The 20,355-nt window shown below is 49.4% G+C and overlaps 1 protein-coding gene across 1 annotated transcript in view; it reads left to right on the forward strand.

Moving 5' to 3' along the window:
• The window catches only part of ADAMTS16 (ADAM metallopeptidase with thrombospondin type 1 motif 16), a 146,246-nt gene that overhangs the window by 93,737 nt on the left and 32,154 nt on the right, over positions 1-20,355 (forward strand). Inside the window, exon 18 of the mRNA XM_026506658.4 lies at positions 10,420-10,546. Within this exon, the coding sequence (XP_026362443.2) occupies positions 10,420-10,546 (127 nt within the window). The remainder of the gene's footprint in view (positions 1-10,419; positions 10,547-20,355) is intronic.

Here is a 20,355-nt window from a genome sequence, read left to right on the forward strand (position 1 = left end):
GCCCTGTCCCCGCAGCCAGGACGGTGTGGCGGCTCGGCGTCCCGCAGCTATGGGCAGTCAGGCCTCCTGATGTCCTGGAGCCACTTGTCCCACACCGATGCCCCAAGCTGTCATTCTGTTTGGTGCTTTGAAACCTTTACAGAGTTCTGTCTTCCCCTCCCCGGCTGGCCTCTTGGCGTCTGTCGTGACATTGCATCCGCCTGTAACACCCTGCCTTACCCAGAGAACAGATTCCCTGAAGTCTTGCGTATGCAACTCCTAACGAGGTGAGCAAAAGTCCCTGATGAAGGACCCAAGAAAGCCCTTTGAAAAAGGACACAGACAGGGGCGCTGGGTGGCTCTGCCGGTGACGCGGCTGCCTTCTGCTCAGGTTGTGATCCCAGGGTCCTGGGGTCCAGCCCAGCATGGGGCTCCCTGCTCGGTGCAGAGTCTGTGTCTCCCTCTCCTGCTGCCCCTCCCCTCTGCTAGTGCTCTCTGTCTTTCTCAAATAAATAAAATATTTTTTTTAAAAAAGAAAAAAGATATAGACACAGTACATAGGCATGAGGGTTGTTCATTCTGCTTAATGCTTAGGTGTCTCCTCAGGTGAGGTTACTGGATGGTGGACAGAAGGTGAACGCATTGTGGGGAGGAGACCCCAGGAACGCAGGGCTGTGAGAGCGCATGGGAGGGAAATACTGAAGGATCTGATGGGCACCGCACGGAAATTAAGGCTAACGCTCAGGGGTGAGAGAAGAACTTTGATTGTTCTTAGCGAAGCCAGTGGGTAGATTTTCAGGTCCTGATTTCACGTGATGCTCTGTAGCTCTGGCTTAACTGTGAAAAATCATTTCTTAAAGCATCACGTAAACCTGTTCCCAAGTAGCCAGGCCATGGGACACCTGGACGCTCCCTAGGGGCTCAGGTGTGCCGTCTGGGCACAGCCCCCAGACTTCTCCTGTGGAGGGAAACGGACTGGGCGTCGGCCTCCCTCGCTGCCGTGGACTGAGGAGAGTTTCAGTGCACGTGCGGGTGTGTGCCGGTGTGCCCCGGACACAGGTGTGTGTTTACCGGGCCTCTGCTGCGCTCTCTAGTTTGGTTTTCTGTGTCAATCCACAGTTGCAAGATGGATCAAAGAGAAACCAGAATGTCAGCTCTGTGGGCAGCCCTTGAGGCTTCCAATGCTGAGCCTTCCAGGGAGAATGAGTGGGAGTGAGGGAGAGGCCAGGGCAGGTGAGTGGACAGGCTGCGGGCCAGGAGGAGGTCCTGTGAGGGTCGCCTGGGCGGTCGGGCCCCTCCTGCACCCCCTCACTGCCCGGCGTCCGTGATGTCAGCAAGACCGATGTGCCTTTTCATGAAGGCTCCCATCTGCAGATGCCGTCATTAGTTTCCGTCACAAATGCCGTAAACAGGTAGAAAATCGTGAAGACAAACTGCTCTCTGACCCAAGGTCACTGCGAGCTTTTTAATATATTCCATCCCAGGGCCTTCCCACGTGCAGCCCTTCCTGGTGTACCCTCCTCTGAACTGACGATGGCCCCGTCCCACGTTACTATGCTGTCTGCACCCACCATTCGAGGAGGGTCCTTCTCAGGTACTGAGCGAACAGCTCATGTTTAATGCGGTGGTCCAGGCTCGTGAGCAGTATACTCAAGCATTGTTGATAATGCTTGTCACAGTGATTTCAGCTGACTGTGACAGTGAACCCTTCCACACCCCCCAGAATTCCTTAGTAATTACCAATATAGGCTCCATGTTTTGGTGGGTATTCTGAGGGCATCATTCCTAAAAGTCTGAGACCTTTCTCTTGGGCAGAGAGCAAGTGCACGGTGCATACGTGCACACACACACACACACACTTGCACATGTGTGCGCCCACACACACACACACACACACACAGGCTTGTTTGCTTGTGGGCACAGATTTGGAGTGATGGCATGAGATCTGATGTATGGAGTGGTAAAGAATCCTATTTCACCCTCCAGAGCCTGGCTGTCTACCCGCATAACATCACTGTGTGGGAAACCCTGTGGAAGGGTAACTGAGGCGCCGTGGGCATCATGAGTGGCCCCAGGCCAGCAGCATCTACATCACGTGAGGACTTGTTAGAAATGCAGATTCTTGGGCCCACTCCAGCCCTGCAGAATCCAAAGCCCTCCAGTCCCAGTTCGAGAACCCGTCCAAGGAGTCACTGTGATTGGGTTTCTGTGAAGGGACTTCTCCGCTAACACATTGTGTGGAAAGCCCACTTGGAAGGCCCCTGCCCGGAGCCGGAGGCAGCCCTCACAGGCCCCTCTGCAATCCTGGAGTTCAGGAACCACAGGGAAATCCACTTCCCGGGAAGAGCTGGCAGAGAGAGAACAGGAACTTGGGTGAACATCGCCATCAGTGTACAAATGGCAGCCACGGGATTGCCCACCAGGGACTGGGATGGTCCAAGGGCAGCTTGATGCTCTCTGGGAGGGAGTTAAGACGCGTTAAGTGGATGGCAGGGAGAGGAATTACAGACGAGAACTTTCCTGGAAAACACCCAGGACCGGAGTCAGGCTGTTAGCATCTGCTCCCCATGTGATTTTAATCAGTCATTACGTAAAAGTTGGAAAGCAGTTCCCGCTAACAGAATCCCAGACCTACTTACCGATCTTGCTGGCTGGTAACTGAAGACAGCACTTTGACTGGCCTTGGAAGTCGCTCGGAAGCCAGGCCCGAGGTCCGGTGATGGGCTCTGGTCCCTGGGTGTCCCTGCAGGTCCCCGCGGGCAGCTCACATCCCCTCTGCAGGGAGGCTCCTGCCAAGTGTCGGCCCTGCGTGTTCCCACCAAGCCAGAGCTCCCTGTTACTCACCCCTGCCTTTGCTCCAGAGGAACGACTCCTCCTCTCCGAAGCCGATGCTCCTCGGATACCCTGGACCTAGGTACCAAGCTTCCTCACCACCGACTGGCCCCTGCTCTCCTTCAGCGTTGCTCCCCTTCTGTTCCCCAAAGTGCTCAGTCCTCCTGAGCCTTGGATGAACGCCTCCTCCCTTCTCCCACGCCCTGGCTTTGTCTCTTGCCTTCGTTGCACACCTGTGCATGAGGAGGACCCTCCTTTCCTTCCGTCCCACTGCCTGCCCTCCTGCCCCTCCCTCTCACGTTGATGCTTTGGGATAATTTAACTGCCATTGGTATTATTTCTTCTGTTATGTGTGGCGGGATCTATTTGCAACGTCCGACTCTTGCATTTTGAGGAATTAGGTCTTCGAGACAGTTTTGTATTCTGTCTGGTAACTAAACCACGTAGATTGTTTCTCTCTTCTGGAGTTAGTTTTGCTAATTCAAAAAACCACCTTTTTCCGTAAGATTTTTAATATTATGCTTATAAATCTGAACAAAGCTCCCTCATTAAATTCTCTTCATTTCTTCTGGGTAGGACATTTTCTTATTCTCATTTCCTATCTTGCATATTTGTGCTTATTCCTTATTTTCTTCATTAAGTTGGTCTATCAGCAGCAGGTTAGCCAGGGAAACACAAGCCATTCTAGGTGTATCACGCCAGAAGGTATTTAATAGAAGGGATCGTTTGCTTACAAAATAGTTGGAGGGTGGAGGAGTAAAGTTCAGAGACCCCATTAGCTCTCAGAGTCACTCTGGCTACTTAAGAACCAAGAAGTTGTAGAACATTCCAGAAATCACCTGTTAGGAGTAGAGCCAAGCCAACCCTGTCACAGATGGTTCCCAGGAAAATGCCTGCATTACTGCCAAGCTCATGCCTGCCAAAGCGCATGCTCTGACCCGCGGCGGCCAGGCAGGTGGTGATGAGGCTCTGACTGTCCTCTGCTCCCGGATTTCCTGTGCTCCTGCCTCTCCTTGGTGGGATCTAACCCCAGAATCCTGGACTGGAGGTGACAACCCCATCCCCAAAATCAGCTCTTGGATTTTCTGCTTTCCTTTTGTAACATACTTGCTGCTTCAAGTTTTTGTCTGGAGTCAAATACACTGGTGTACGTCACTTGCTAAAACACTGATTTCCGTTTCCACGCAGATCACTTCTCTCTACTTCCTTGAGCTCTTTTCCCCATATCCTCTTTCAATCTCACATTCATTGATTTCCGTTCTTATTTATCGGTGTAAGTATTTCTGACCATGAACGGTCCTCCGAGTGTTGCTTTTAGCCACATAACACAAACTTTGTTTCATACCACGTTCACCATTGTCACTTTCTTAAATGTATGTTTTCAAACCTACTAATCACCCTCCTGTTTTGTTCTATTTCTATTAATTGCAAAAAATTTCAAGGCAACACTGCATTTCCCCTTTCTTTTACTCACCATAAATATTCCTCCTTATCCACAGATATCCTACGGTGTTGTCAACCCGAGAGTGCGCTGTCCCTGTGCGCAGACATTTTAGCTACAATGAGTGGGAGTGAGCGCTCCTGGCATTTAGCAGGCGGGATCAGGGATCCTGCCAGAGTCTTGCAAAATGTGTAGCTGTGCTTCACGACAGCAGTGCTGTTGCCCATGTGCCGCTGGGGCCCCGCTGAGAAAGAGGAAAGGTCTCCAAAGTCACCAGCTAAGAAAAGAACTGGCAGAGTCAGGACCCGCACATGTGTCAAACAAATCCCCGGTTTGTTTTGGGTCACACATTTGTGTATTTAGTACATTGTTACTAAATTATTTCAGGAATTACTAGCTCCAGATTTCCCTCTTACCGAGTTAACAGGTAAAAGCTCTGGGACTTGGCTGACGCTGAGGCACCCAGGAGTGACGCCAAACAAATGTCTCCAATAAAGAAGAAAAACAAGCACTTTAATAAAGTAAACTTCTCCTGCTATTTCAAAGCAAAACCAAATTCCGTATTTGCTTAATCGAGAGCCTGTGACTTGCTAGAACCCCCAGCAACCCTTAAGGCTGGATTGTTTGTTGGGACTGGAGCAGAAGGGTTGGATTTCACACATCTTTAATTTCAAAACAGGAAACCAAACTGAAGCCATTATTTATAGAGTCACACCTCCTAAAAAGTCAAACGAGTTTGGTTAAAGAATAAAAAAGTGGACTTTTAAATTGACATGTAAGTGGAAAGAAAAGATTAGCTTTCCTTCTCTTTTCATTAGGGCGTACAGACTCAGCAATTTTAGGAAATCGTGCTGTTGTGCAATATTGGCTTCCTATAAATTGGATCACTGCGATAGACTGGCTTAATTAGGGAGTCCCCATGATTCTTTGCAGAACAGCTTAAACAGACATTGTTCCTTTTTTTTTCCTTTTGATTTTATAGTCTCTTATTCCTTGTTAGTCATGGAAAAGTGGGTTCACAAAGCATAGATGCAGATTTCATCCCTGCGTGGATATGTGGGCGAGTGAGTCATCAGAACTGTGCCCAGCTCATCCGAAGTAATATATGAATAAGGGAATATACCCCTACTTACTTCAATGAGTTTTTGGCTAAGCATTAGTTCTCCCACTATCAACTTGTCTGAACGTAGAAGTTCCTGAATATAATGAAATTGGCCAGTGGCTTAAAAACTCTGTTAAGTGAGGGGACAAACTGACCCACGCACACTGGGGGGATTACGGACACAGGCAGCATGTGCTCTCTGCTTTCCAGAAAGGCACTCCAACGTCTTCACTGAACCTTGTCCTTGGACTCAACATGTGGGCTGCCCACACCTGCCTGCTTTGAGGGGGAGTGGGGTCCTCATTACCATTGCCAGGATGCATGAGTGCAAACCTGAGCCAGCCTCATCTGAACTGTCTTTACTCACAACACTTCGGACACTAGGTGTGTGCTGTTTGCAATGACAAAGGCCCCCCCTTGTCCAGTGCCCAAGGGGGTGGCTACAGATCCTTTCTGACCTGAGCTACCTGGAGTTACGCAGAATCTACAGGCTTAAGGGCTCAGTCCCAGAAGACTGTTCCCATTTAAAGCACCAGTCACAAGTACTGGGTGCCCCACGTACCCACACTTCTGTCTGACGTGGCTACAAAGTTGGGGGTTCTTGCAATTCCTCTTTTTCGGGTTTGATAGTTGTTCGGTCAGCTCACAGAACCCAGGAAGGTTCAGTACTCGCAAGTACTAGTTTATTCTAAGGGAGAGCAGGGCTTCTCGGCCCTTTGGCTAAGATGAAGTGTAGCATTCTAAGGGAGAGGAGTGAAGAGCCAGAGGAAGGGGGACGTGGGGAGACTAATCTGAGGATCCCTTTCGCAGGAGCTTCTGTCCCTGTGGAGTTGGGGGGTGCTGCCCTCTCAGCACAGGGGTGCGCTCACCAACCCAGAAGCTCTCTGAGCCCTGTGGGTTGTTTCTACGGAGATTTTGCAACTTAGTCCTGATTGATTAAATCCTTGCCCCTTGTTTTTTTTTTTATACTAATATTTTCTTATTATATTATGTTAGTCACCATACAGTACATTACTGGTTTTTGATGTAAAGTTCCATGATTCATTAGTTGTGTATAACACCCAGTGCCCTCCTTACTACCCATCACCAGCCTATCCCATTCCCCCACCCCTCTCCCCTCTGAAGCCCTCAGTTTGTTTCTCAGAGTCCATAGTCTCTCATGCTTCATTCCCCCTTCTGATTACCCCCCTTTCTTTATCCCTTTCTTCTCCTACCAATCTTCCTAGTTCTTATGTTCCATAGATGAGAGAAACCATATAATTGTCTTTCTCTGCTTGACCTATTTCACTTAGCATTATCTCCTCCAGTGCCATCCATGTTGCAGCAAACGTTGAGAAGTCGTTCTTTCTGATAGCTGAGTAATATTCCATTGTATATATGGACCACAGCTTCTTAATCCAGTCATCTGTTGACGGGTATCTCAGCTCCTTCCACAATTTAGCTATTGTGGACAATGCTGCTATGAACATTGGGGTGCTTATGGCCCTTCTCTTCACTACGTCTGTATCTTTGGGGTAAATACCCAGTAGTGCAATTGCTAGATCATAGGGTAGCTCAATTTTTAACTTTTTAAGGGACCTCCACACTGTTTTCCAGAGTGGCTGTACCAACTTGCATTCCCACCAACATTGTAGAAAGGATCCCCTTTCTCCACATCCTCTCCAACAATTGTTGTTTCCTGCCTTGTCCATTTTTGCCATTCTAACTGGTGTAAGGTGGTATCTCAATGTGGTTTTGATTTGAATTTCCCTGATGGCTAATGATTTTGAACATTTTTTCATGTGTCTGTTAGCCATTTGTATGTCTTCATTGGAAGAGTGTCTGTTCATGTCTTCTGCCCATTTGATGATTTGTTTATTTGTTTCAGCATACAAAAGACGTTCTTACAGCCTTTACATTCGTAACTGTGGTTTCCAGGGTTTTAGGAGCTTCTAGCTGGGAACCAGGGCCAAAGACCAAATACTGACTTTTTAGTCCGTCACACCTGTAGTTCTAGACCTAAAAATCCCGGCTTCAGATTTTGCCCAGGCAGGGGTTCTCAATGTGTGGTCCCTGCACCAGCTGCCCCAGCAGCCCCTGGGCATTGGCCAGAAATGTGATCCTCGGGCCCTACCCCAGACCCGCTAAATCAGAAACTCTGGAGGTGGGCAGCGCATTCTGTGTTGTAATGAACGAGACGGCTCTGATACCCACTCCAGACCAAGAACCATTGACCAGAGAGATTCAGAGGAAGGGGTATTTGGGTCTCATTTAAAGGGGTGAAATCTGCCAGGCATGCGGAGGGGATAGCAGTGGAGGACATCTAGAGAGACTTAGGAGCAGGGAGGTCAGCACGAGGGACGCCTTGGAGCTGGAAGGCCAGGGCTCTGAAACCTTGAGTTTAAAACAAGAAAAACAGGCTTTTAATTTGCGAGTGGCATGAGTGAGTGAGTGTGTGTGTGTTTCAAAGGAAATGTCTTTGCTAGCAGTTTGACGTGTGGACTTAGGAGGAGGAATACCTGGAGGAAGGTGTGGACTCGGGGCTACAAGACTGACCCTGTTGACCTCATGGGAGACCCCAGACTGCAGACCTCAGGGCAGGTAGGGTTTCTTGCAGCCTGTCTGTGTATCTGTTAGACAGCGTGGTCTGTGTGTCCAGCAGGCAGCCCGGAGACTTTAAGCCAGAGCTGGAAGGGAGCATGACCCACCCCAGGAAAGCACGTACGGGAATATGGGAGAGGACACAGAGCAGAGCCCTGCTTCCCCCTTCCTGCCAGGACTTGGGTAGAGGACGTGACTGCATCCGCGTGTCTCCATCTGTGCTGTGTGGGGCATAGCGACAGGCTGCAGGGCTGGCTGTCCCTACCTGGAGGACACTGTGCAACGGTGTGGGACACACTTGCTTTCGAGGTAGAGTCAAGCAGGGAGCCTGCTGGGTTTACGGAGCGCTGTATCTGTAGGCCTGCAGGGGCCCACGCAGCCCTGCGCCTGCTGATCCACTCCTGAGTCTTGCTCAGAACGCACGGACCGGGAACTGTCACCGTACTCTTTCCATTCGAGTGACCCACGTGAGTCCCCAAGCCCATCTCTGACTTTCCTACATCTGCATTTTAGAACAAGTGTTGGGGCTGCGAACTTACCAGACTCCTTGGAATATTCATTTTATTACAGTTCTGTTGCCTTGTGGGTGGAGTTCCAACTTCAGTGAACTTGACCCTGTTTGGTGTTTAGGGGCATTCATTACGTGTGATTTAAACTTTACTCTTTCATGGACACACTCTTCTTCAGGATTATCGATGTGTTTAAGTAAATTTTCTTAAATTTCTGCAGAAGTATTCCATGATCATTCTCAAAGTCATTTTTAATAACCCATTCCTCATCAGATCTCATGGAAATTGGGAAGAAATAATTGCAGAAGTTACATTGGGGAGCATAAAATAAAAACTACATAGCTTGGTTAAAAATATAATTGTATCAAATCAGCAGAGAACTGAAAAATTTTACAAAACTGCCAAGGTCCTGACCACCACCCCTTGTCCTTCATCAGCACCCTCTGGGCTTAACCCCTCCAAGTGGGCAGCTCGGGGCTCAGACACAGGAGATTCATGGCGGCTCCCCAGAACCAGGGAGGTCTCTCTTCTGACTGCTTAAGAAAACTATTTTCCTAGAGGGTGTGACTTTCCCCGTTTAAAGCACTGACTTCTGACAGAGCTTAGCCACACTGTGTGATGTGTTTTAAAGACTTTTGGTTTTCCTTGAGTAAAGAAGGGTTTGTCTTCACATGGACCCGAGTGTTAGCGATGGTTGTGTCTCGCATCTATAATCTGCCGCTTTCTCCTCCGAAACTGTATGTTTGGTCTGTTCCTTGCTCTGAACATCTGCCTGGCGCGGGAATCCAGTTGGGCACAGGAGGGGTGCTGAGTTATGCCCGGGCTTGAGGGGCAGACGTGGGGGACAGAGGAGCCACAAGAGTCGCAGGACTCCATCGGGCTTTCCAAAGACAGCAATGAAATAATTTGTAGATCTTACTATATTTTAATTGTGTTCATTTTTAATCAATACCAGTTGGGTTCTTTTTCTTTATTTTTCTCTCCATAGGATAAACTCTTTAACATTGTCCTTCAAAATGTGTATCTAGTTTGAACTGCCTTAGTATTGTGGTAAAATATACTTGACAGAGTGTTCCTGAGTGTAGGACTCAGGGCTGTTAAGTCCGTTCACACTGTTGTGCAAACATCCCCACCGTCCATCTCCAGATCTGTTCATCCTCCCAGGCTGAGACCCTGCGCCCATGGAACAGTGACTCCCCGTTCCCCCTCCTCCCAGCCCCTGGCAAACCAACATCCTACTTTCTGCCTCTCTGACTTTGACTGTTCCAGGAACCTCATGTAAAGAATAGTACCTTTTTTGGTAAATTTAATGAATTGAAATATTGAACAAATTGGGGCACGTTTGCAAAGCTGTAAACAGCACTGGGGACATGAATGGGGGCTGAGGTTCGAACCAGCTTTCATTTCAAGCATTTCCACTAACCTCATTCGATACAACACCAAAGTCATTATTGTGCAAAGGCCTCCGTTCATCTTACAACCCTGGTAAAATTCAACTGAATTCTCTGGTGATAAACTGCTTAATGTGTTTTTGTCTGTATTCCTTTCTGGCTTATTATCGATTGCTTCCTATTGCGACTTTTCAAGTGGAAACACAAATCAGACGTATTGTGTTTCTTTTGAGAAGTGGGTGGTGTTCCCAACTCCGGAAACAATAGGAAAGAATGATGTGTCATCAAATGTATGTTGGCACCAATTACGAGACAAAGACACATCTTGACTTTAAAGATATGAAGATACAGGAGGGAAGTACGCACACCTTAGAATTGATGAAATCCCCTGATAAAAATCATGAAGACAGGTCAGAAAAGGACTAGTATGTCAACAGTTGGCCAATTGGTCATCAGCAGAAAGACATGCCTAAATAGTAAATCCTTTTTAAAAAGAGATTTCATTTGCTCTTCCTCTGCCATTTCTGCTTGTCTCCACGGGGCACATTTCTGAGTCCTCGTTATATGTCGCACCCTTTCCTGCAGGGCAGATGACCACGAGGGCCGGATGCTACCGAGACCTGCGGTTTCAAGTCAACACATCGTTCTGTAATCCCAGCACCCGACCTGCCACGGGGGTGGTGTCCTGCAGAGTATCTGCCTGTCCGCCCAGGTAAGAGCCGCTGCGTTCATGCAGACAGGTGTCCTAGTCTTGCAAATACACTTGGTGAGTCTTGGGAGGTCCTGAGTCTGGAGAACGGAAGTGCTGATTGTGGTGACGTCATCTGGGAGCAGGAAGAGGTGAGAGTAACCCGAGGTGCCTGAACAGGTATGTTGGTGTATCTTGTGAAGGTAAGTGCCAGTTCCTAGGACATCCGGTTTGCTGTATTTTAACTTCCCTCACTGCAGGCTGGCGGGAGTGATACTGTACCTGGTGACAGTCGTGTTTCCCTCTCAGCCTCCAGTTCTTTTCGCTCTGGTTTATGTGCCAACTGAATGAAATGTGACAGAAGGATCCATTCACAGGCCGGCCTGGTGGGGCAGGGCACGTGGATTGCTGCAGTGCACGCACGCACACGCATATGCACACACACACACACACACACACGCATGCTCACGTGTGAGACTGAGCCCAGAAAGTCCGGGCTCTGGCATCCGTTCTGCCCATATACCGCTGCCCCGAGACAGCTCTCAGAACGCGCAGGTGCCCTGAGCCGGCAGGCTGGGCGGAACCCCAAGGAGCAGCCACCGCCGGCCCTGCTCGCAGCCGTGACAGCCCGGGCGTGCCCTTCCCCTCTCTGGTGCTCTGTGGCTTCATCGTCACGGGGGACACGTCCCAGGGGGATTGTGAAAGTCACCTGAGTAACATATCTACCGAATGAAAGTCCGACTCCAGATTCTTCAGACAGCCGACCCACTAGAAACAGTACAAGATAATCGCAAACTTCTTGATTTTAAGAGATCCCAGTAGCCGGCAGACGGACTCCAGGTTTGCGGAAATGTGCCTCAGCAGTGTGCTGCTTTTCCAGGGGGACAGTGACACAGGAGGGAGAGAGGCCCCGTCTCTCCCTTCATCTCTGAGCTGTTGGGTCCCTGGTCACTGGCTCAGGATGGAGACGGAGGCCCCTTACCAGCATCTGGGAGGTCGGGAACATCCTATCCTCCAGTCTCCCTAGTCCCTCAGGGGCTGGGGACCCACCACCCCACAAAGCCACCTGCCCTGCCCTGCCCCAGCCAGGGCTCCTCCGCCACCACGCCCCATGGCCTGCTGTTGAGACACATGCGGGTCAGAAGTGACGGGAGGACTTTGGTGCTGGAGGCCCATCGCCCACCAGTGCATTGGGCGCCCACCTGGGGATCCTTTCTGGGGCTGGACAGGCCCTTGGAATGGCCACACACCTGGTCCCCACCTCAGACCCTCCGTTGGCCCACGCACCTTATGGGCTGTGCTGAGCTAGACAGCGGGGACACAGGCCACCACAGCCTTGTTCTGTGTCCGAAGCAACAGGCCAAGTGCACTTGGTTCTGGATGGTTTAGGAAACGAGACTTGCGGTTGGCAGAGGGATGCTGGTGGCAGCGTGGCACCATTGCAGGAAAAACGACCGTGCTGTCCGAAGGGGACAGACGGCGGGGCAGCCAGGGCTCCTCCAGCCTCCTGCTGAGTTGGCGCAGCCCCGGGATGCCCTCTTCCTGGACAGCCAGCAGGTGACGCAGCGTTGCCGTCACTGTGACCTCGGATGGCAGAGCGCCGCGGAACCTCACGACGTGGACACACGGATGTTCAGGGCTGCTGCTCACTGCTGCTCTCTTCCGACATCGTGCTGCGTTCTTGCGAGGGCCCCTAACCGGGGGCGCCTCAAAACAGCTAGCTGACTGTGCTGTAGAGCGGCCTCCCTCACCGACACACAGACGTGTGCGCGTATCACTTCTACGTGCATGAGGAACCAGCCTTAGCAAAGGTAGAGCCGGTTAAGCTCCGGATAATTGGGAGTGGTTGGTGTTTGCATGAAATCAGTCCGCATGTCCTGTGAGGGGCTCGCACCCTCACAGTCCAGCCTGCCCATCTGCTCGGTGAGGCTCGTCCGGGGGGGAGGTAGAGAAAACACCCAAGACTAAGTCACCAACTCCAGCTGCCAGCTTTCTGACTTTAAGCATCATCTAACTCATCTGTGAGCTGAGACTGGGAACCCAGCGTAGGCCTCTCTGCGTCCGTAACCCATGCAGGGCTCAGACCAGGAAGCAGGAGGGGCCAGAGCCACGGGGGAGGGGGAGCCGGTGCTCTCCTGGAGGGCTGCAGCCCCACCCCCGCCGTGTGGGAGAAAGCTGGGGCTCCCGCGCCCTCTCTCCGCTTCCTCCGTGCGCTCGCCTGCACTTTCTTCTTTTAAGAAGCCCTAGGTGGGGTATTCAAGAGGACACCTGGCTGCTGCCTGTGCGGGGTTACTCCCGATGGCATGCTGCTTCTGTGGTGTCTGGTCTGCTGTAAATATGTCCAATGTCACTTTCCAGGAGGTGCTCCTCCACGTGCGTTTTCTCCTTCTTGTCTTTGTTGGTAGAACCCCTGATATGTACATGCACTCACGCACGTGTGCACTGACGCACACACGCATGTGTGCACTCACGCACTCACATGTACTCACACTCATGCACACACATTCCTTCACTCCCACGCGGAAGCCCTGCTAGATGTTCCCCATCGCCTCCCAGCGCGTCCTCTGGCAGGTGGGAGTGAGCGGCGGTGATGCAGGCGCCTTCCGTGGGCGCCCTGCAAAGGCTCTGCTTCCTCCTCTTCCCTCCTGCTCCCTCACTGCCCGGCTCCAGCTCTGTGGGCAAGGCCAGCCTCAGGGCCTGTGGAGTCACAGGACGGAGGCATGTCACATTCCCCGGTGACCTCCTGAAGCTGTGTACCGGCTTGCAGGAAAGGAGATCTAGTCTCTCGTGTTCGAGCCTGGCCATACAGTCTCTGTTGGTGTGGGAAGCCACTCTCCTAACTCCACCGTGCCTCGCCTGTGGTCCGAGCCACCCCACGCTGGCCACTGCTGCCTCTTGTCATCGCAGCTCAGGCAGCCCTGGACCCACACTCCAGTTCTCCTGTCCCACCGGGACAGCTGCCTTCCCACCTCTCGGTGGCCAGACAAGAGTTACAGTGCCCAGAGTCCAGGGATGGCACTGTAACCCTTGTCCGGCCAGCTCGATGAACCCTCTGTTCTCCTCTCCCGAGACCCAACGTACCCGACATGTGACCCACGCTGTATGAGGACTCAGGGGCTACAGGCTGCCAGGAAATTCAGAGCTCATGTTCTCAGTTGAAAGTTATGGCCCCTCTCTTATGTGGTCACCCAGGATGGCAGGCCATCCCACCACCCCTCCCAGGACAAGGATTCTGTGTCATCTCCAGTGTCCTCCGGAATTCCTCCTCCTCCCCATCCACACTCTCTGCCCATGACCTCGGACCTCAGACACAAGAATCAGGTAAGAACCATCTGTGCTCCCTAACAGCCCACCTGTGAATCCCCCGCCTGCTCCGGCCCTCCTTCCCAGTGAGCCAATGGTCTCGTTTCTTCCCGAAAAGTCCTCATGGGTTATGTCTCTGATTCCCCTTTTCCTTCATGCTTATCGATTCCTTCCAAGAAAGATTTTTAAGTGGATGTTGGGTATCCCTTATGCTCTCTTGTAAACACTGTGTAGCCCATTGTTTTTCCCATCGGGCCTTCTCTGCTTCCCTGCGGCTTGTCTTTCTGGTTTTGAGGGATCTACAGTCAAAACATCTCTCTGTTCTTGGATGCATTCTGTACTTTACTTACTCAGGTCAAATTTTATAAGTAAATTCTGTCAAGAGCTTTGTGTTCTGAAAGAAAAGGCACAGTTCAGAGCAAAAGGACTAGTCTAGGGGAAGTTGGCACTGATGCATGGGAACAGCATTGCTGAAACATAGTGAGGACACCCTAAATTCATCCAGGAAACATCCAGAGGCCCCCATCCACCTGGCTCTTTGATTTATGTCTAATGTCTTCCAATATTTGTATTCTTCTCTGAAGGAGAAAGCTTTTGGAGATAGTCCTAAATGTGGTTGGTAAACCTAATGCCATGCTTTCCTGCTGGGAGATCCCTAATGAGGTTCCTGCTACATCCCCAGCAAGTAGCAGAGGCCTATGACCAACGGGACCCCGCAGGTTTGTGCTGGACAGGTGGGACAAGATGTCCCTGCCTCTGGCCCCAACGGTGTGCATCAGAGTCCTTCTGATGGAGTGGGCTGGGTCAGCTGGGATTACGAGGATGGTGGAGAGCAAGGATGGTGTGAACTCCACAGCTGGTTTAAAGGTGTGGTTCAGATTCCCCTTGTGTGTCTACCTTGTATGTAATAGTGGTGATAGAGAGCAAGGATTTGTAGAGGGAATCCATGTAAGATCCACATACTCTGAGGGCAGCAGATGTGCTAAGCACTTGATAACTTGGCTGTTTTTATTTGTGGTGTAAAAGGAGAAACAAATTCACATCTGTAATTTATTTAGTCTGTGAAGCAAGACTACAGCAAAACACAGAAGAATGAGCTTATATCACATATATTAATCCTTGTGCGTTGTTATTTTAACAATTGAGTTGGGAAATAGATCTTAATTTAAAAAGTTGTTCTGTTTTCCTCTGCGATATAAGATCCATTTCTCTCTTGCCCAGAAAACCGGCAGTTTTTTGTTCCTGTTTCAATGCGATACAGGAATGGAGTCTTTAAAACACCTTAATCTGTAGGCTTCTTGTCTTTAACTGAAATGGAAATGAAACCCTGCTACACTGGTCGCAACTCCTAACCTCCCACCAGCGTCCACATGTTCCCCTGGGCCGAGCCTGGAGCTGGTGCAGAGGGAGGGCTGTGGAGCCCGAGCCTCGGTGGCCACGTGGGCCCCCCCAGCTCGTAAATTTCAGCGGGGGTGGTGGGCTGGGCGTCAGGAGTCTCCTCTCTGGAGGAAGATGATCTTCAATGTCCAGAGGCTGCGGGCGGCAGGAGCATCGTGGCTGAGGAACCAGGCGTCAGCAGCTCGCAGCTGTTGTTCAGGGCTGGAGCGGGCGGCCTGCGGCTTCTCCCGGCTCTGCTCCGCACGTCGGGCTGGCTCCGCGCTGGCCTTGGAGCAGGCGGCAGCGGGCGCGCCCAAGGCCGCGCCACCTCTGTCTTCATGGGAGCGTGAATCGGGCTCTTTTATCGCTTGCCTTTGAAACATGAACCATAAATCACGCAGATACTTATTTCCTTTGTATTTCTGAGTTTATCCAAACAGAGTGGCTCTTCATGCCATTTATCTTCACTGGTATCTGGTTTTGGAAGCACGAACGCTACGGCATGCCTTCCTGGACGATGGCGGGAAGAGGCAAGAGGAAATACTTTCCAGATGGGACACGGGTCCTTTTCCTCCCTCTTCTCGATTCTCCTAGGAATGCAGAGTAGGAGTTTCGGTAAAACAGATTGTGATCAAATAGACTCTTTTCTTGTTTTAGAAAGTCCTGCAAAGGCAGCCCCGCTCTGTAATCCTTTCCACCGGGCGGACTCTTTCTGCCCGTACTTTGGTGACTCCTTACCAACCTGTTAGCAGAATTGTTTGCTTTCAGCCGAAGTGCCTGGGTCAGTGACGGCAAGCATTTGGTTGCACGTTGTAGAAATGCAAGGTAAGATTTGGCAGGATAACTTGGTTACAGAAACATTTTCGGTGACAGGAGAGGGGGCCGTGATTTTGTCTCTTACCTCTTTTAGATACACGGCATACAAACACGAACTGCATAGGTTACCGAGGGAATGGAAAGAACCCTCCTCGCTTAGTTGGTTCCCACATTCAAAAGGGTTTGACTCACGGGAATGCCAAAGAAGTGAGCGTCTTAGTTCATTTGATTATCTGAGTGACTGAATGAACTCGCAGTGGAACTGGTTCCTGGGCATATGACCTGCGCCCAGGAGGGCAGAAGGGTCCCCTCTTGCTCTCATTCTCTGCGGTTCCAACTTGAAATTCCTAACGGTCTTTGATTCTGCCCTGGCTTCCACAAATTATACAGCCAGCCCTGCCCAGCAGCCCTGCTTCCGTTCAACAGTGTTACCTGGAATAGGGCTGGGAAAGCAATTCCTCAGTGAGTTCAGATCACACGTGTCTCCTGGGACGGAGGCTCCTTGGTGCAGTTCTCTTCTGCTGTCCTCCCCTTCACTGACGGGGTGCGTGCCAATGGGGCTGAACAGAAGGACACTCCAGGGTCACAGTCTGAACATGCGTCTTCTGGGCTCCACACTTCCCCGTCCTCTTCATTTGGCCTGGGGTCCAGGGAGAGGGAGAAGCAGATTCCCCACTGAGCAGGGAGCTCAATGCAGGGCTCCATCCCAGGACCCTGGGATCATGACCTGAGCCAGAGGCAGATGCTTCACCGACTGAGCCACCCAGGCACCCCGGCAAGGCTGATTTAATTTACTTTCTCAGTCACTTACATATTAACATAGAAACCATTGCAACAGGAATATAAAAAATAACTAGCTTTCTAGATTTGAGTTTGTCATTTGAAACTTAAAAACCTTCCTTAAGTAGTTCTGTAAAATATTTTGTATTTTAGTTTTTTTTTGTTTGTTTTGTTTTGTTTTGGTCTGCTTGTTTTTGCTTTATTTGTTTTGGTTTTGAAGCTTGTTGTTTTATATTTATATACGTATCTATTTATTTATCCGTATGAACAAAGGCAGAAAGTCACCTTGGGAATACTTTCATTTTTCATTTCAAAATCAACTTAACCGATTTTATACATTAAATAATATCTAAATTTTTCATAATATATTTATTGTTTTGGTTTCTAGGTCTTTGTATGATGGACTCTAAAATTCACCAAATCCCCCCATGTTCCCCATCACTGTCCCCTAAATAATACATACTATGACATACCCATCAAATATTTTGGAATAAAAATTAAAAATTAACTTATAGATAGATATAGATGATTATTGGATGGATGATGGATACATGATCAATAGATACATGACAGATACACGATAGGTAGGTAGGTAGGTAGAAAGAAAGAAAGAAAGAAAGAAAGAAGAAAGAGAAAGAAGAAAGAAAGAAAGAAAGAAAGAAAGAAAGAAAGAAAGAAAGAAAGAAAGAGAAAGAAAAAAAGAAAGAAAGAATAGATCTTACTACAAGTCTTTAATATTCACTGAATGTACTAATCAGTGCTTCTGGAAATATTTGTTGAAAACTGGAAGCTTCACTCAGAATCATGATGTTTTGGGGGGGAAAGAATATAAGATACTGTTTTTAGTTAAGAGGTAACATTGCTTTACTCTCAAACCTGTGAATTATTTAGAATTATTGCAGTTTAATGTTTCCAAATTTATGGAGGCTTTGCGGTAATATTTTTGTTATTTCAGATGTTATTACATTGAGATCAAAGAAAGAGTTAAAATTATATCATTTTTCGCATTTTTTAAGACTTCCTTTATGGCTGGAGCATGGGAGTGTTTGTAACTGCTTCCTGTGGGAACGAAGGAATGTGTGCTCTGCGTTGGAGTGGAGTTATTTATATGGCAATTAGGTCACGGTCCTTATTTATCTACTCGCATATATTCTGACTTTTTGTTTATCTCATATATATGTTTCTGAGAGAAGTATTTTAAAATCTCACTTTATGATTGCTTATTTTCCAATTGCTCCTGTTACTTTCATTTCATAATTAACATTAAAGTTCCACATTGTGTCGGTAGCATTACAGCTTCCTCATGCGTTGTCCTGCTAAATAAGGACCATCTGTACCCTTAATATTGCTTTCCAACTTTGGCTGCTTTTTTCCTGAAGTTGACAATATGGCCCTTACTTCCATTCCCTTGTGCCTGACATTTCTTCATGTTCTGTGTTTTCAAATGTCAGCATTATGAGGTTTCTTTGCATCTTGAAAAAAATCATCTTACCTGTTGGATTTGATTTTATCAAATAAATAATATATCTTCGCAGGGCGCCTGGGTGGCTCAGTTGGTGAAGCGTTTGCCTTCAGCTCAGGTCATGATCCCGGGGTCCTGGGATCGAGCCCCACATCTGGGTCCCTGCTCAGTGGGGACTCTGCTTCTCCCTCTCCCTCTGCCCCTCCCCCTGCTCATGCTCTCTGTCTCTCAAATTAAATAAATAAAATCTTTAAAAAAAAGGAACATATCTTCTCACGCACACACTTGGTCTGCTTTTATGAGCTGTAATTGCTCTTGTTTTTGGACTTAGCTCCCGTTTCCTGTGCGTCTTCTGTCTGCTGTGCGTGCTCTTTGCATCACGTTCGACTGATTTCTTGTGAATTGTGGGATTGTATTTATTGTCTTTTATGCCCCCTATTGCCAGAAGCTCTGTATTCTTCTTTTCTTCACACCATGTGCTTCTGATAAAAATAAATAAAATAGACAGCTGTATAAATGAGTGTAACATGAAAACACCCAGGATTACTCACACATGATTATCATAAAACACTTAAAAATAAATACTTTCTAGAAAAAGCTAAGTGAACTGTGAGAGAGCTTAGCTGGAGTACCTCTTCTCACAGACAGATGGTGCGGTATTTTAGAGTGTTCTGGATGCGTCTTTGAGGAGTGTTAGGAATCCCTGGGTGAGGAGCCGGACTGGATGGAAGTACCCCCAGGCCGGGGTCTTAGGAAGTGGGCCCCCGGCTCAGGGAAGGCTTCCCCGACAGCACTGTGGCCTGTTTGCTCACAGAGTGGGGTCAGCTGGCAGAGTGTGGCCCCGGAGACACGACAAGCACCACTGACCCTAGAGAGACAGCACTTTCTCCGAGCCCCCCCCACCACCACCCTTAGGAAGGCCACCAGCCTAATTTTGCTTTTTTTCTTGCCAGAAAGAAAATAAAACACAATAAACAATAGTAATAAAAAAAGAAGAAAACTGCTCTGTGAACCCTGTGTTCATTAAGAATGAATGTTTTATTGCCACTTACGTTTTCGAGATCTGGAGGCCTCATTTTAAAGAGCACTGCCCTCCATGGAGAAAACATTCTGAATGTGGGGATCACGGGAGTAGTGCTTTGATTCTGATCCTGGGCAAGCGAGTCAGGCATGCTTTCACATTCGGTGACGTGAAATTGTGAAGATGTGACTCATTTAGACTTTGTGACTTTTCTAAAGCTCAGTTGGACTGAAATGTTCCTTTAGACCGTCTCCAAACATGAGAGTCACTGACGTCATTCAAGAGAACAATCAGGGGCCATGGGAGGGTGAGCATCTGCACGGTCTCCCAGGAGAAACTCACTCCCGCACTGTTCACAGCAGCGTTTCGTGTGAGAGACCACATGTATTACGGCGTCTGTTCAGTTACCCATCAGATCTTTGCGTGACGACCTAGTACAAGCCACCATTTGAGATGGTTGGCAGCTGGGCCCCGACCTGGGGAACTCCCAGGGCCAGGCCATCAGAGGGTACCCAGGTATGGACAAGTGCATTTCCAGGTGTGCACACAGATCTGGGAAGGGTGCTTTACTTGCCTTAGAAGATGGAGACTTCTCTGAGCAATTAGAGAGGGCGCCTTGTGGGAATGGAAGGTGGGAATGCTCCAGCCAAGGCAAGTGGCAAGTGCAAAGGCCCCGAGGCAGAGGTAGACTGGATGTTGGCAGAGAGCTGGGAGGGCTTGGTGGCCTTGGCAAAGGGAGCCAGTGGCCATGACCAGGAAGAGAGCGGCAGGTGAGTCCACGTGTGCACAGCCTTGGAGGCCAGGCTGCAGAGTTCGTATTCTGTTCCTCGAGTGTTGATAAAACTTGGGAAGGTTTGAGCGTTGGTACCATGTGACCCACTTCCAGGGGGCCTGGGGACAAAAGCGTGAGAGAGAGGTAAGGGGCAGAGGGACAAGTGAGAAAGCAGAGCTGTGGGCTCTGGCACCTCTTTCTAGGAGTCCTGCCGCCGAGAACAGCAGAGGGGCAGGGCTGCAGCGGTAAATGGCCTTGAAGCCCAGGGACGGTTCATGGCCATTTCTCTCATTTTCATGTCA

Source organism: Ursus arctos, unplaced genomic scaffold (genome assembly GCF_023065955.2).
Source record: "Ursus arctos isolate Adak ecotype North America unplaced genomic scaffold, UrsArc2.0 scaffold_15, whole genome shotgun sequence".
NCBI classification, from domain to species: domain Eukaryota; kingdom Metazoa; phylum Chordata; class Mammalia; order Carnivora; family Ursidae; genus Ursus; species Ursus arctos.